Genomic DNA, 14,465 nt, shown 5'->3' on the forward strand with positions numbered 1-14,465 from the left:
GGCTACGTCTCGCGTGACGCTATTCCCGCGCCGGAAGTCGGGCGGGCGTGAGGGGAGCGGCGATGGCGAGGCTGGAGGTGCTGCGCGGCGGGCGATGCCTCCTCCGCCTCCTGGGCCGCCCGGGAGCCGCGGCGGCGGGAGCAGGTGAGGGAGGCCGGGCCCTGGCGAGGCCCCGGGAGGAGGGGGCGGCGGCTGCTGCTTCTCTGGGCGCCGCGTGACCCTGGCGACCCCCCGCCCCTCTGAGCCCGCAGGCCGCGCCATGCCCGGCCCCGCCGCGGATCTGGCCCGGGAAGCCCCGGGGGCGGCGTCACAGGAAAAAGACGTCTCATGCCCCGCCTAAGCACCTCTCAATTCCTGACCCCCGTTGAATTATTCTTCTTCTCCTTATTATTCAAAAAGTGAACTCCTGTTCACGCGGAGGAAGCCTAAAAGGCCATTCACTGTTAATACAGTGGTACCTCGGGTTACAGACGCTTCAGGTTACAGACTCCGCTAACCCAGAAATAGTATCTTGGGTCAAGAACTTTGCTTCAGGATGAGAACAGAAATTGCGCAGTGGCAGCGGGAGGCCCCATTAGCTAAAGTGGTACCTCAGGTTAAGAACAGTTTCAGGTTAAGAACGGATCTCCGGAACGAATTAAGTTCTTAACCCGAGGTACCACTGTAATTCTTTCTTGAATTGCCACCCTTAAAAATCAATTCTCTGCCGTGGGGTGTGTACCCCATGTTGGGAACCACAGTTCGAATTCTCTTATGGGGTACCTAGAGCCCCATCTACAGAAAGCAGAGGCCAACCAGCGTATTTTGAGAATCAAAGCAGCTAGTAAGCCTGATCTTCATTAACAGAGAATAAACTGTTGCAACAGAGTTCCCTCCCTCCTTGCAAGGAGACAAGAGAGACCCAGAACAATGGTGCACAGGCCTCTATAAAGACTTTTGAAATTGCCCACCCTGTAGTCCAAGACCACCCCCCAAAACATCATACATACATCACAGAAGGAGGCGGTCTGCAGCAGAAATTTGAGAGTGTTGCTTCTCTCTTGTCTGCCAGGATACCTGATAATGCCTTACTTCATTGCATTTTCTGGGCAGTCTGGCAATTCTTTTGTGATGGTAAATACTCAGTTCCTGAATCTCCTACACGTATTGAGAGTGGGCTCAGCTTAACAGATACTTGCCCGACTATATGTGCAGGGAGGTGTAAGCAGCCCCTACAGTCCAAAGACCATTAGAAAGCTGCTCCCATTTCCTTCCTCCTTGCAGAGAAATATTTGAGGTCAATTTGGGAGAGTCAAAATGGCTTCAGGATTGCTCTCCAGTACCATTTCAGACATGTAGAGTATATACTTAAGTATGTGCATTTGCCTTGTACATTTGTGAACATTTATTCTATATCGGAGACCTTAGAATTCTTATAACAGCAGGTAGCATCCACTAAAGCTCCGCGTTCAGAAGGGTCCCTGGCCCACCACCCAATGCTTCTTCCATTTCAGGTCCAAGGGCCGTACTCCTGCCCCGACCAGCCCCTCCGCTGCTGCCTCCAGGGCTGAGCTGGGCGTCCAGGAAGAGTTACAGCTCGCAAGCTGCCCCGAGTGACGAGGAGGCCCCTCCGCTGCATCGACTGACCAGCAACCCCGAGGCAGTCCCAGGTCCGACTACTCCTCCCCTGGAGTCAAGCCACACTCTTTCCTGGGCCCTGCTGTGGGGGGCAAAGGGGCAGCCCTTTGCCAAGAACAACAGCAGCAGCCCTTTCCTCTCCCTTCTCTCCATCTTGCAGGTTCTGCCTCCAGGCACGAGTTTCAAGCAGAGACCAAGGAGCTGCTGGATATCGTGGCCCGCTCTCTCTACTCGGAGAAGGAGGTAGGCTGGCCGCTCCTGCCCTGGTGCATCCCAAGGGTCCTTTTGCAGGGCAGAGCCAGCGCCTGCCACTGCCCATGCCTGCTGCGCTGGCTTGACCCTAACTCCTCGTTGGGGGATCCTGAGCCCTGGTAGTGGCTGCTGCCTTAATTTGAAGCAACTTTCCAAATGCAGACATTTGGAGGCTTCACTGCACCTCTTCTGCAGTGGGTTGGTTAGTTTCCCCAGGTTAGTGGAAAGCAGGTGCACCGCGTTACAGACTCAGCCCTCCTCTCACCTCAGTTGGGAAGCAGTCCTTGTACCTCTTAGGGAATATAGCCGATGTAGCGCCTTGCCCAGTATGTCTTTCCTCAAAGCAGCACACTCCACAGTCCTTGGAGCTTCCCTGAAGCCCTCCAACTCCTGGGAACTGCAAGGACCAGAACAGGCTCCCAGGAAAGGGAGTGAGTTGAAGGGCTTGAGGAGTCAGATCAGACTGGGGCGGCAGTGCAGTGTGCTTGCGAATCCAGGGTAGCTCCAACAAACTTTGCATGTTGGTGACATGCTTTTCATGACAGAGCAATGCAGTTTTACTAGCAAACCGGAGGTTAAACTAACCCCTTTCCAGCTCTGGGATGAGTGTAAGGAGCATTCATGTGACATACCTGATGCTGCTGCTGCTTCTTCTTTGGCGATCCCTCGTAGCTTGTCTTCCATAAACACGGTTTTAACAATGAGTCCGTAAGTGACTGTGGAGGCCAATGCTGGATCCTTACGTCCTTCCACAGTGGGGACATTGGATTCCGGGCAGGAGTTGATCACGGAGTGGATTTGCCAAGCATGCCTTCCTCTTAGCTCATTTCTCCCTTGTGTCTTGAGTTCGAGTGTCTTCAAAGCCCATGACACCTTTGATAAAGGCTGTTCTCCAGTTGGAGCACTCGCAGGCAAGGGTTTCCCAATTGTTGGTGTTTATACTACATTTTTAAAGATTTGCCTTGAGACAGTCTTTAAACCTTTTTTGTTGACCACCAACATTACTGCAGCTGACACACTAACATGTCACGACACACAGTTTGGAAAGCTCTGCTCTAGGGGATGCCTGCTGCTACAGTGTGTGGAGTCTCCCCTGCCTTTGGCTAGTGGGGGTGGAAGGCATGACCCGCTTCCATCTGGGATGGGGCGCTGCTCCACACTCGAGAGCCACTCCCCTGCTCTCTCTGTGGTGCCCGTTTGCATCAGCGTGGCCTCTCCCTGCAGGTGTTTATCCGAGAGCTGATCTCCAACTGCAGTGATGCTTTAGAAAAATTGCGCCACAAGTTGATGTCCAAAGGGGAGATCCTGCCAGAACTGGAAATCCACCTTGAGACAGACTCCAAACAAGGAACCATCACCATCCAGGTACTGCTGCTGAGTGGATGACTTGCGCCAGAACTCCCAGACTTCTCTATTTGTTCCTACTCCTTGGCCAGGGCTGCCAAGGAAGGTCGCTGGACTGGAGAGATTTTGCTGCCTCTGGCCCAAGGGAGACTGGTGTGGGGATTCTGCCTAGCTTGAGACGTGGCCTTGGCCACAGCTACCCAATGAGCTTGGTGTCTGGTGGGATTTGGCTCTGACTTAACTTCTGACCTTGGCACTGGACCCCATAGACCAACCTTCTGGTGCTCTGCTCAGATCAGGGCTGATCTCTCATAAACAGCTAGAAACAATGCTGCTGCGGAATGTCTCTCTTGCCCGAGTCTGTGCAGATGGGGGAGCGTTGCCCTCCCTGTCCCAAAGTGGGGGCCAGGACATGACACAGATCTCTTTGCCATTCTCTTCCCTGCAGGACACAGGCATCGGGATGACCCAGGAGGAGCTAATCTCTAATCTTGGGACCATCGCCAGGTCTGGCTCCAAGGTAACGGGGCAGGAGGGTTTGGGGCAGCGGGTGCAGGCTCTGGGGTGCAGCTAGGCTTGCCACAGTTCCAGGGCGGAGCAATCCCTGAGGCTACAAGGAGAGGGGGCTCTGGCACCTTGGTGACACCCCTTTGAGCTGTTGGGAAGCGGCTAGACATCTGTCAGGGCAGCCTGGCTGCAAGCAAGGGGCTTTGTGTTCACAGGCCTTCCTGGACACCTTGCGGAACCAGGCGGAAGCCGGCAGCAGGATCATTGGCCAGTTTGGAGTGGGCTTCTACTCGGCTTTCATGGTGGCGGATCGGGTGGAAGTTTTCTCCCAGTCAGCAGAGCCAGGCAGCCCTGGGTACTGCTGGCACTCGGATGGGTAAGTGGTGCTCCGGAGGGAGCTGGGCAAGCCTGGGCAGCAGGCGGGAGGAGGTGTAGGTTGCGGGCAGAAATCTTGGATTTTTAAAAATTTAAATCAGATTTTTTAAATTTAAATTGGATTTTTAAAATAGAATGCTTTTGGAGGAAAAAATCTTTCTAAAGATAGTATTCTATTTAAGTTGCATTATAGTCCATACTAAAACTCAGTCTAGTGTTTTTTTTAAAAAAATAAAATTGTTTAACCACATCAGTTAACAAACATGGATATATATACTGTAACGTTATTGTTTTAGTCAAATAAGTTGTTCAAACTGTTATTAAGGAAATGGTTTTCTAATCCTAGTTCTGGGACATTTGAGATCTTGGAAGCCTCTGGAGTTCAACCAGGGACGAAAATAATTCTCCACCTCAAGGAAGACTGCAAGGAGTTCGCCAACGAGGAGCGCGTCAAAGGTGATTGCCCTGCACCTGGTTGGGGTTCCCCAGGGTGGCTTGGTGGGGGTTGGCTTGGGGAGGGTGTGTCTGTGAGGGGGAGAAAGGCTTTGCACCTAGAAGCTCCCAGTTTTGGTCTCTGGCAGCATCTCCTGTGAAGACCAGAACTCCAAAGAGCTGCCACCAAAAGCGGGCAGTTATTGGCTCAAGTTGGACCATTGGCATGGTGTAGGTTCGCTGTCACTGGCTTCTGGGCTTGTTAAGTGCCAGGTTGAGAAGTGGGGGCTGGGGGGTCTTTCTGACCCCTTCTGGCCCTCCATGAGCAACATACCTGTGGTGGACCTCAATGTGCTCACAGTTCTGCATTCCAGGATCTCCACAGCATCCAGCGCTGCCTTTCCTTTCCTTGTGGGCTGGTCCACCATGTTTCTGGGCTCCCCTTGGGTGGGTGGGCCAGTGGGCACCTCTGGAGTTCGGGTGTCCCGGGCAGGGCTGTTGACCAAGGTTGATCATCAAACCCCTTCCTTCCTTCCGCTAGAGGTCATCACAAAGTACAGCAACTTCGTTGGCTACCCTCTCTTCCTCAATGGTCGACGTGTCAACGCCATGCAGGTAAGGTGGCTGCAGATTTGCACTGCTTGGGCCCCAAACATGCATAATAATAAAAATAAAAATAAATAATAATGTTATTTATATCCCACCCTCCCCAGCCAAGACCGGGCTCAGGGCAGCTAACACCAGGTATAAAAACAATTGATTGAAATACAACTTAAAAACAAGATTAAAGTACAACATTAAAATGAAGCCTCACGGTCCTCTTCCGCCCTGCTCAGAACAAGGTGCTGGTCAGGAGGAGCCGGCTCTTAGGAAAAGCTCTGGGCCAGGAAGCCCTGCCTGGGATTTTGCCTTCTCCCTGGGCTTTGTGGGGGTCCTGTGCAAGTGGCTCTGAGGAGCAGCTCCCCCCTCTGGAGCACAGGGGCAACATTTGCTCTCTCCTGTGAGTTGCCACAAGGACAGTGGGGGATGCTTCTCAATGCCGGGTCCTCTTCCCACGGCCTTTTAATTTCAGAGTGGGGTAGTGGCTTGGAGAAGGATGCCAATGCCCTCCTAGTCCCACTCTTGGTCCGCTTTGGGGGCAGGAGAATTATTTTGGGCTCCTCTTTGCTATTCTGCCCGGAGCCTCGGGGTGTTTTGGGCTCGCCTCTGGACCAAACTCCTTCTGGCAGCAATGGCATTGGCTGTCCCTTGTGCCCTCTGAATGCCTCAGCAGCCTCTGCCCCCCTGTTCCCCCTCCCTCTGCGCAGGCCCTCTGGACCCTGGAGCCAAAGGACATTGGGGACTGGCAGCACAAGGAGTTCTACCGCTTCATTGCGCAGGCCTATGATGAGCCACGCTACATCCTGCATTACAAGACAGACGCGCCTCTCAACATCCGCAGCATCTTCTACGTCCCGGAGGCGGTGAGGGCCCTGGGGGTCCCCCCACTGCCTTCCAGAGGCACCGAGGGGTGGTCTGAGGAGGGGGGCAGCCCCACCCCAGGATGGAGGTTGAGCTGGGTCCCTCCCACCTGGCAGAACATCCGGTTTCAACCTGGGCAACCCAGTCAGATGGGTGGGGTAGAAAGAATAACACCATTATTGTGACTTCCTGTGCTTCTAGAAGCCCTCCATGTTTGATGTCAGCCGGGAGCTGGGCTCCAGCGTCTCTCTCTACAGCCGCAAGGTCCTCATCCTGACCAAAGCCGCAGACATCTTGCCAAAATGGCTTCGTTTCCTGAAAGGTAGCCACCCTCCCCTTTGCAGGTGCCCTGGGGCGGGCAGGGGGGTTGTTTCTGGGCCACAGCTCCCCCTTGCCCTCCCTGTCCCTGACGCTGCCCCTCCCTCTGTTTGGTGCAGGAGTCGTGGACAGCGAAGATCTCCCTCTGAACCTCAGCCGGGAGCTGCTCCAGGAGAGCGCACTCGTCAGGTGAGCTACCTGCGGGCCGTGTCCGTGTGTGTCCCTCCAGCCCTGGGGCTTTTCTGGAAGTGATCCAAGGGGGCGCGTGAAGCTCCGCTCGCTGATCCGCCTTCCCCCAAGGCAGGCTGTTGGTCAGCCCTGCCCAGTGTCGGCTGCTTTGACTGGCAGTGGCGCTCCAAGGTTCCCCTTGTCGGGATTCACAGAATGCTGTGTGAGATAGTAAGTCTGCAGGCTTGAGTTTGCTGGCTGATGCAGCTGGCTGATGCAATTGTCCTGCAATACTTTCTATGCAAGTGCTGGGTCAGAAAGACTCGGCAGTAATGTGCTGTCAGTTGATTGGCTGTCCTTGGTTTAAAAGGGAAACCAGTCCAGCAGTAAAGGTGGTGGGGTGTGTGGTCAGAGAGAGAGAGAGAGAGAGAGAGAGAGAGAGAGAGGAAGGTCTTCCTATATAGCTCACAATAAATATACTGCACTGAAGAACCTGGAACTCTGAGCATTTCTGCTAATGCGCCACGGAGAATTCACGACCCCCCTTTCCTTTTTTTTATTTTGACAAAGTAATAATAAAAAATAAGAATAAACATGTGCACCCCACTACTGAGATCATTCCATTGTAACTATCCAACCTCCCAAAATTTCAACACCTCTTGCGATGGTTTGACCCCTTTCCATTCTAACAGTACAAATTCTACAGACACCCTCTATATCTCCTCAGAGTCATTTCTCCTGAGTGTTCCCTGTCTTACCTTAGTGGCACATGTTAATGTACCATTAATAGCTATATCCCACACCTCTTCATACCATTTTTCCATTTTATATTCTGCTTGCCCCTTCCACTTGCTAGCTATCATAATTCGTGCAGCTGTCAATGAATTTGTGAGCAAGTCCTTGCTAGCCTGCAACCCTTCCACCCCATCGTCAATTGATAACAGGGCTACCTCTGGACTTTCGGTCAGCTTTAACCCAGGGATTTCTGTTGCCTCCTTAGACACCCTTTGCCAGAAAAATTGGGTCCCCCTTTCCTGCCTGCTCCTTTGGGCTGGGCCCTGGCTCCTTCTCCTGCAGGTCTGCTCCCTTCTTGGTCACCAGGGGGCAGGGATTGGGGCCCTCCCGGTGTTGCTGCGACTCCTGCTCCCATCAGTCCCGGCACCTGTTGTGGCTAATGCCAGGAATTGGGATCCCAGCAGGCAGAGGTGCGATTGGTCGAAATGCCTTTGGGAACATGTCATTTTCAACAGTAATTAAACTTGTACATCTTATTCAATTTTTTTTTACTTCCATCAGTCCTGTCTGAAAATTTTCCAATCTAATCTCTTAGTATGCATTTCTTATTTTCCTTATTACATTTCAAACTCATAACCAATATCTCTATCTTTTTCTGCTTTGTAACACTTTGTATATTTCTCCTTACAAAACTTATTGTAGTCCTCCTAGCCTGATTTTTTGGTTACAATTGCTCTTCAAATAGTTCATATACTTCTTCCAATCTTCTGTGAATCTCTGGTCCTGCAGGTTTTGAATCCTTCCTGTCATTTTGTCCAGTTCTGCATAGTCCATTAATTTCGCCTGCCGTTCTTCTTTTGTCGAAATTTCTTCAGAGCAATGCCGACTTCACTTAGATTGCACATGGCACCTAGGCAAATCTTCAGGTGAAGGGGGGAAAGAATAGAAACCCCCCTCCCGGCCAGAGGTGCTTCAGCCTGTCACTGTCTTCAGTCTTTCCTCCACTGCCTCTCCTGCCCCTCTTTTAATCTTTGGGGCTTCCAGGCACTTATCCCCCCCCCCATCTCCCTGATGTTGGGTGTTGTCCTGCAGGAAGCTCCGGGGAGTCTTGCAGCAGAGGCTGATCAAGTTCTTCATTGAGCAGAGCAAGAAGGACCCCGAGAAGTACGCCAAGTTCTTTGAGGACTACGGGCTCTTCATGCGCGAGGGGATTGTCACCATCGCCGAGCAGGATGTCAAGGTGTGTTGAGGGACAGCTGAGGGGCGAGGCTTATTCTTGCCAAGTTTCCAGAGGGAGGTGGGAAACTGGGTGTGATGCCCACCTACTTCATTTATTTCATAAAATTTGATTGTAAAACCCACCCTCAAAGCGGTTTACTTGGGCAGCGGATGCCCTGGTGAAGGGGGAGGGGTCTGCCTCCTTTGCCCTCTGACTGACGGCACTCTCCTTCGCAGGAAGACATAGCTAAGCTGCTTCGCTACGAGTCCTCGGCGTTGCCCGCTGGCCAGCTGACCAGCCTCTCAGACTATGCCGGCCGCATGCAGGCCGGCAGCCGGAACATCTACTACCTGTGCTCTCCCAACCGCCACCTGGCTGAGCACTCGCCCTACTACGAAGCCATGAAGAAGAAGGATGTGGAGGTGAGCAGGAGAGCAAGGGGGGGGGGGCCTGGGAAGCAAAGCCTCAGCCGGGGCCTGTGGGAGCCCCTTTCCCAGCAAGTGCTTTGGGCTTGGGCACCAGGAGCAGAGGAGGAAGCCCTGTGACCGGGGTGGTGGTGGTCATTCTCCCTTTCCTTGGAACTGAGGACACCCCCCCCCCATTTGGCCCCCGCAGGTACTATTCTGCTACGAGCAGTTTGACGAACTGACCCTCCTGCACCTCCGGGAGTTTGACAAGAAGAAGCTGATGTCTGTGGAGACAGATATCGTCGTCGACCACTACAAGGAGGAGAAGTTTGAGGAGAAGCAGCCAGGTGGGCTTCTGCTGTGCGGTGGGAAGAGGGCGTGAGCCCTTTTCAAGCAAAGTTGGTTGCCTAGCTTGGAGGAGGTGGGGAATCACCCATCTTGGAGGGGTGGGAATACCCCAGGAGGCGTCCCAGAGGCTGTCCTCTTGTCAGCACTCCCCACCCTCTCAGGAAGGACTTTGTGGCTGTGACTGAGGGGTTTGTCTCCTCTTCCCCCACCCTGATCCACTCCCCTGTGTTCCTCCTCCTCCTCTGGCAGCAGAAGAGTCTCTGAGCGCCTCGGCTGCAGAGGAGCTCCTGGCCTGGATGAGGAATGCACTTGGCCCACGGGTTGCTGCCATCAAGGTGAGGGTCCAGGGCAGGGGGGCAGGGGGGCAAGTTATAATTACAATAATTTCATTATTTATACCCTGTCCATCTGGCTCGGTTTCCCCAGCCACTTTGGGTGGCTTACAGCACATGAAACATTGTAAAATCAGACACAAAACGATACAGGGCTGCCTTCAGATGTTTTCTAAAAGTCATCTGGTGGGAGGGCGTTCCACAGGGCGGGCGCCACCACCGAGAAGGCCCTCTGCCTGGTTCCCTCTAACCTCACTTCTCGCAGGGAGGGAACCGCCAGAAGGCCCTCAGAGCTGGACCTCAGTGTCCGGGCTGAATGATGGGGGTGGAGATGCTCATTCAGGTATCCTGGGCCAAGGCCGCTTAGGGCTTTAAAGGTCAGCACCAACACTTTGAATTGTGCTCGGAAACATACTGGGAGCCTATGTAGGTCTTTCAGGACCGGTGTTATGTGGTCTCGGCCGCTTACAGTCACCAGTCTGGCTGCCGCATTCTGGATTAGTTGCAGTTTCTGGGTCACCTTCAAAGGTAGCCCCATGTAGAGCACATTGCAGTAATTGAAGTGGGAGTTAACCAGAGCATGCGCCACTCTGGCCTGAGTGGGAGGCCTGCGTTTGCACACAATCTAGGGAGAACACTTTGGCCACCTTGAGGGCTTAGGTCTCGGGAAGCCCCCTGGCTGGGCCTGGCAGGACTTTGGGCTTCAGTGAGGCCTTTCCAGGAACGGGCGTCACTGGGAGCTGTTTCTGCAGCCACAGTGTGACCTGTCAGGATGGTGACGACTGTTTGTGTGAAGGGCTGAGAGCATAAATGACTGGAAAGGGCAGTTGTGATGGATCTGGGCAAACCCATCTACCGGCCTGCCATTTCCTCTCAGCAGCCGGGGGTTTGGCTTGCTTCCTGGGACCTGGTGGGGAGGCAGGAGGGGCTGCTAGCCTTGACCTCACCCCCCCTCCTTCCTGCTGCCCTACAGGTGACTCCCCGCCTGGAGATGCACCCGGCCATGATCACCGTGCTGGAGATGGGTGCTGCCCGCCACTTCCTCCGGATGCAGCAGCTGGCCAAGACCAGCGAGGAGCGGGCTCAGATCCTTCAGCCCACGCTGGAGATCAATACTGGGTATTGGATTTGGGGGTGGGCAGGAGAACAGGCAGAGCTGGACCTGGGGGAGGAGGAATCCCTGGACGTGATGCACTGGGGACTGCATTGTCGCCCTCACATCCTGCTTTCGGGCACCTCCCTTTGGACCTCAGCAAGGGCTCTCCTTGGGGAGGACAGAGGGGCTGGGCACAGGCGGAGAGGGGGCTTTGGGGAAGGAAGCCCATGCGCTCTGCCTGCTGCAGCACTCAGACTGCCCCTCCATCTTCCCTTCTAGGCACGCTCTGATCAAGAAGCTCAACCAGCTCCGCTCCAGCCAGCCAGATCTGGCCCTTATGCTGCTTGACCAGGTGAGCTAGATTCTGCTTCCTCCTCAGGGGAGAAGCTGAGCCACACAGAGGGGCACATGGACTGCCAGCGTCTCGTCATGCCCTCGGGAGAGCAGTGGAAAGGAGTGGGGGAGGTGTCCAGTGCCTTTGCAATGTCTGGAGCTGAGACAGCTGGCACCTGCAGCCTCCACAAGCAGGGAACAGTGTAACCCCCTGCCACCCCTCGTGGATTCCCTGGGGCCTCTCTGAGAGCCTTTGGGGGGGGGGCAGAAGAATCATAGCATTATAGAGTTGGAAGGGGCCAAGCGGATCATGTAGTCCAGCCACCAGGAGAGCAGTTTCTGAGGGAAATGCTCCCCTCCTGTCATGTTTTCCTTGCCTACTCCTGGCTGGCATTCAGAGCAGAATCCCATCTCTGTCCATTGGTGCTCCTGCCATACCCTGGGACACAGTAAGCCAAGGTAGCCCCCCTCTACTCCAACCCGCTTCATTGTTCCTTCCTTCGCTGGCAGATCTACGACAACGCCATGATAGCAGCAGGCCTGAACGATGACCCGCGGCCGATGGTGAACCGGCTGAACGAGCTCCTTGCCAAAGCCCTGGAGAAGCACTGAGAGTCCTGCCTGGAGCTGAGCTGGGGCAGTCCTGCCTGTCTTCAGAGGGGTTCTTGGCCTGGCTTGCCTGCTCTTGGCGAGCTCTTGGCCTGGGCTCCCATATCCGGATCGTGGCCCGTTGGAAAGAGCAGAGGGGCCAGAGTTGAGCCACCTGGAGCCATGGTACTTTATTTCAAAACGTGTGTTTGCACAGCGGCTGTCAGGGTGTGTGTTTCTGGACTTGCCTGCAGGCTGCGTGTGTTGGCAGTACCTCTAAGTAAAGACTTTTAAACCCCCAGTTCTGAAATGTATCGTCCTGCTTTTATTCTGAGCCTGTCTTCGAGTGGGTGGTTCTTGGATCCCTTCTACAATGCACATGGGAAGAGAGTGGCTCCGTACTGTTCACAAAACGCACTGGCAATTAGGACCAAGTGCTTCTAAGCATGCTCAGAGCTCCCCCCCCCCCATGGCAGATGCAAGGAGCAGATCTTTTCCTGCAGCAGGGAGTTCCGCAGGCTTAGGTTGGAAGGTCAAACAAGAGTACAGCCAAGAAATTGAAGCAAAGCAGCGGCCAAGAGGCATGATCTTTATTGTTGCAACAAGGCTCCCAGCTACAACATAGAAGCAGAGAGAAGCCCAGATCAATGGGTTACATCTGCATTTCAAAGTTTTCCAAAGTTTTGCATAATACATCTCAGAATGCATCATCAAGACATCATAGATATGTCAGAAAAAGTGTGGTCTCGGGTAGAACCTGAGATCCAGGCATGCCTCTGTCACTCAAATATAGTCTCTTACGCTCACTCCATCACAGTACAAAGGAAAGCATTTACAGTTTCCAGGTCCCGGAGTCAAGTCAAATACACCCCTTTGTCTTGGTCATTGTTGTAAACAAAAATTGCCCTTTTCCCTTATGGGGTATCCAAGAGCCCATATAAAGTCCTTACATAGGTTCCCTATTGGTAGGAGAATATAACAGAGGCCGACCAGAGAATATTGAGAAGCAAAGCAGCTAGTAAGCTTGATCTTTATTGATCTGTTGCAACAGGGTGCTCCCCTCACCCGCAGGAAAGGAGGAAGACCCAGAAAAATGGTGTGCAAAGCCTTATAAAGACTTTTGAAATTGCCACCCTGTAGATCAAGACCACCCCCAGAAGCATCATACATACATCACAGAAGGGGTGTAACCTAAGACCACCCCTCAGATACATCATACATCACAGAAAAGGCGGTCTAAACAGAAATTTAAATGTTGTTTATCTCTTGTCCTTGTTTATCTCCTGTCTGGCAGGTTACTTGATTGGATTTCCTGGGGAGCCTGGCCATACTTTTGTAGCGATAAATACTTAGTTCCTGGGCCGGTCACAGGCTCACACCGTATTCAAACACAGACATAACCTTAAGACAGGATTTGTGAAGGAAAAGACAATGGGGAGGCTTTTCCATTTTGACCTTGTAGAGAAAAGATTTGGTCAGTTTAGGAATCAAAATGGTTCCAGGGTGGCCTCCCTGTGCTGATCTATGTATGTGCTTGGTTGGTACACTTATGAACATTATCATATAGAGCATAAAATTCCTATCACACCATCCCACTATGGGGTAGGCATTGTGATTGAGATGACGATCTGTCTGACACTCTTGGGGCAGGATATCACCCTTATACCTCACTTCCCTGGATCCTAAATGCCATTGGAACTGAGAAGATTGATACGAGTGATTTCCTATGAAATTCATTCTCTTTTTCAGCCACTATATGGATACAGTTATCAGCGATTTGGTATTGACGCTTTCCCTGTTTTCCTTTGTTGGAGTGTCAGGCTCCTGAGCTGAGCTCCCTTTGCAGATGCAATCAATGCCTTTGCAGAGATGTCGCTGTTATTTTCTCTTGACGCCGGAGGATTTGCTTTGACAGGTGAAAGGCAGGAAAATGTACGTGAATGGTTTGGTGACATGCAGGGGAGACTTCTCGTGGGGGGGGGTGTTGGGAGTCTCTCACTCCTCGTTCCAGTTTTCTCAGTCGCTGTGCATTGCAAAAGGGGCAGCGCCCCACCCAGTCCGGGTGAAGAGGGGGCTTTGCAAAGCTTGCCTGGCCCTTGGCTACACCAGGCAGCTGCCTCGTTGAGGGGCAAGTCAAGCAGTCAGACGTCTGCCCAGAGGGAAGCCTCGGCCGCCCTTGGACCTGGGCAAGAAGCAGCCGGGAGTCTGGAAGGGGAGACGAGGCCCAGTCCATGGGGTGGATGCACCTGCAGAATCCTGGGGGTGGGGGTGTCCCAGGGTCATATAGTTGATACGGAAGGGGGGGGGATGTCTTCTTCACCTTCTTCGCTACAATATATCCATTTATTTCCAATTGTCAATGTCAACAGGAACTAAAATCTATAAAATTCATAGAAACTCAACGTGCCAATTTGCTCAATTTCTCTAGGACTCCATGACACCTCCCCTGTCCTCCATAATCCCTCCAGCAAGGTGTCAAGACCCTAATCCTGCCAAATCACTCTGCCAAGCCTTTCCTCCGGGCAATGCCAGTACATGGACCATTGTCTTCTCATCACCGGTACTCAGGATGTGCTTATCTGCGCATATCTCCAGCTCTGCATATTCCCCCCTCCCTCCTCCATATGTTAATCCTGTGTAACCCAACCTCTTCTTAAAGTATTCATGATGTCATCTGTGTAACCCAACCTCTTCTTATGTATTCATGATGTAACTGGGATGTATTTTGCACTGTATTCTGGGACATGGAGGGAGTTTCAAAAGTTCATGTCACCCCTTTCTCGCTGTTCAATCTCGCCTTGAACCTGTTGCGCAATAAACTTGGATCTTCTGCCGCTTGCTCCTGTCTCCGGCTGATCTCATTTTCCTCCGCAGGGACCCGCGGACTTAGTCCGACCAGCTGGGTGGCAGAGCAGCCTCGCACCCAGATTTTA

General features: G+C 53.0%; 1 protein-coding gene across 2 annotated transcripts; it reads left to right on the plus strand.

Moving 5' to 3' along the window:
* Nucleotides 1-12: 12 nt before the first annotated feature.
* TRAP1 (TNF receptor associated protein 1) lies at nucleotides 13-11,833 on the plus strand. 2 transcript variants are annotated; one of them, XM_079952948.1, is made up of 18 exons: nucleotides 13-144; nucleotides 1,494-1,649; nucleotides 1,778-1,860; nucleotides 3,094-3,234; nucleotides 3,662-3,733; nucleotides 3,936-4,096; nucleotides 4,442-4,551; nucleotides 5,069-5,142; nucleotides 5,835-5,990; nucleotides 6,190-6,310; nucleotides 6,426-6,495; nucleotides 8,302-8,449; nucleotides 8,665-8,850; nucleotides 9,044-9,182; nucleotides 9,433-9,518; nucleotides 10,489-10,634; nucleotides 10,891-10,963; nucleotides 11,455-11,833. In XM_079952948.1, the coding sequence occupies exons 1-18, from the start codon at nucleotides 63-65 to the stop codon at nucleotides 11,554-11,556; spliced, it is 2,106 nt and encodes a 701-aa protein (XP_079809074.1). In that variant the 5' UTR covers nucleotides 13-62; the 3' UTR covers nucleotides 11,557-11,833. The 2 variants fall into 2 exon arrangements, with proteins under 2 accessions (XP_079809074.1, XP_079809075.1); XM_079952949.1 differs by having other exon boundaries at nucleotides 9,436-9,518.
* Nucleotides 11,834-14,465: the final 2,632 nt, after the last annotated feature.

The sequence above is a fragment of the Podarcis cretensis genome, assembly GCF_951804945.1.
Source record: "Podarcis cretensis genome assembly, chromosome: 14".
Lineage (NCBI taxonomy): Eukaryota > Metazoa > Chordata > Lepidosauria > Squamata > Lacertidae > Podarcis > Podarcis cretensis.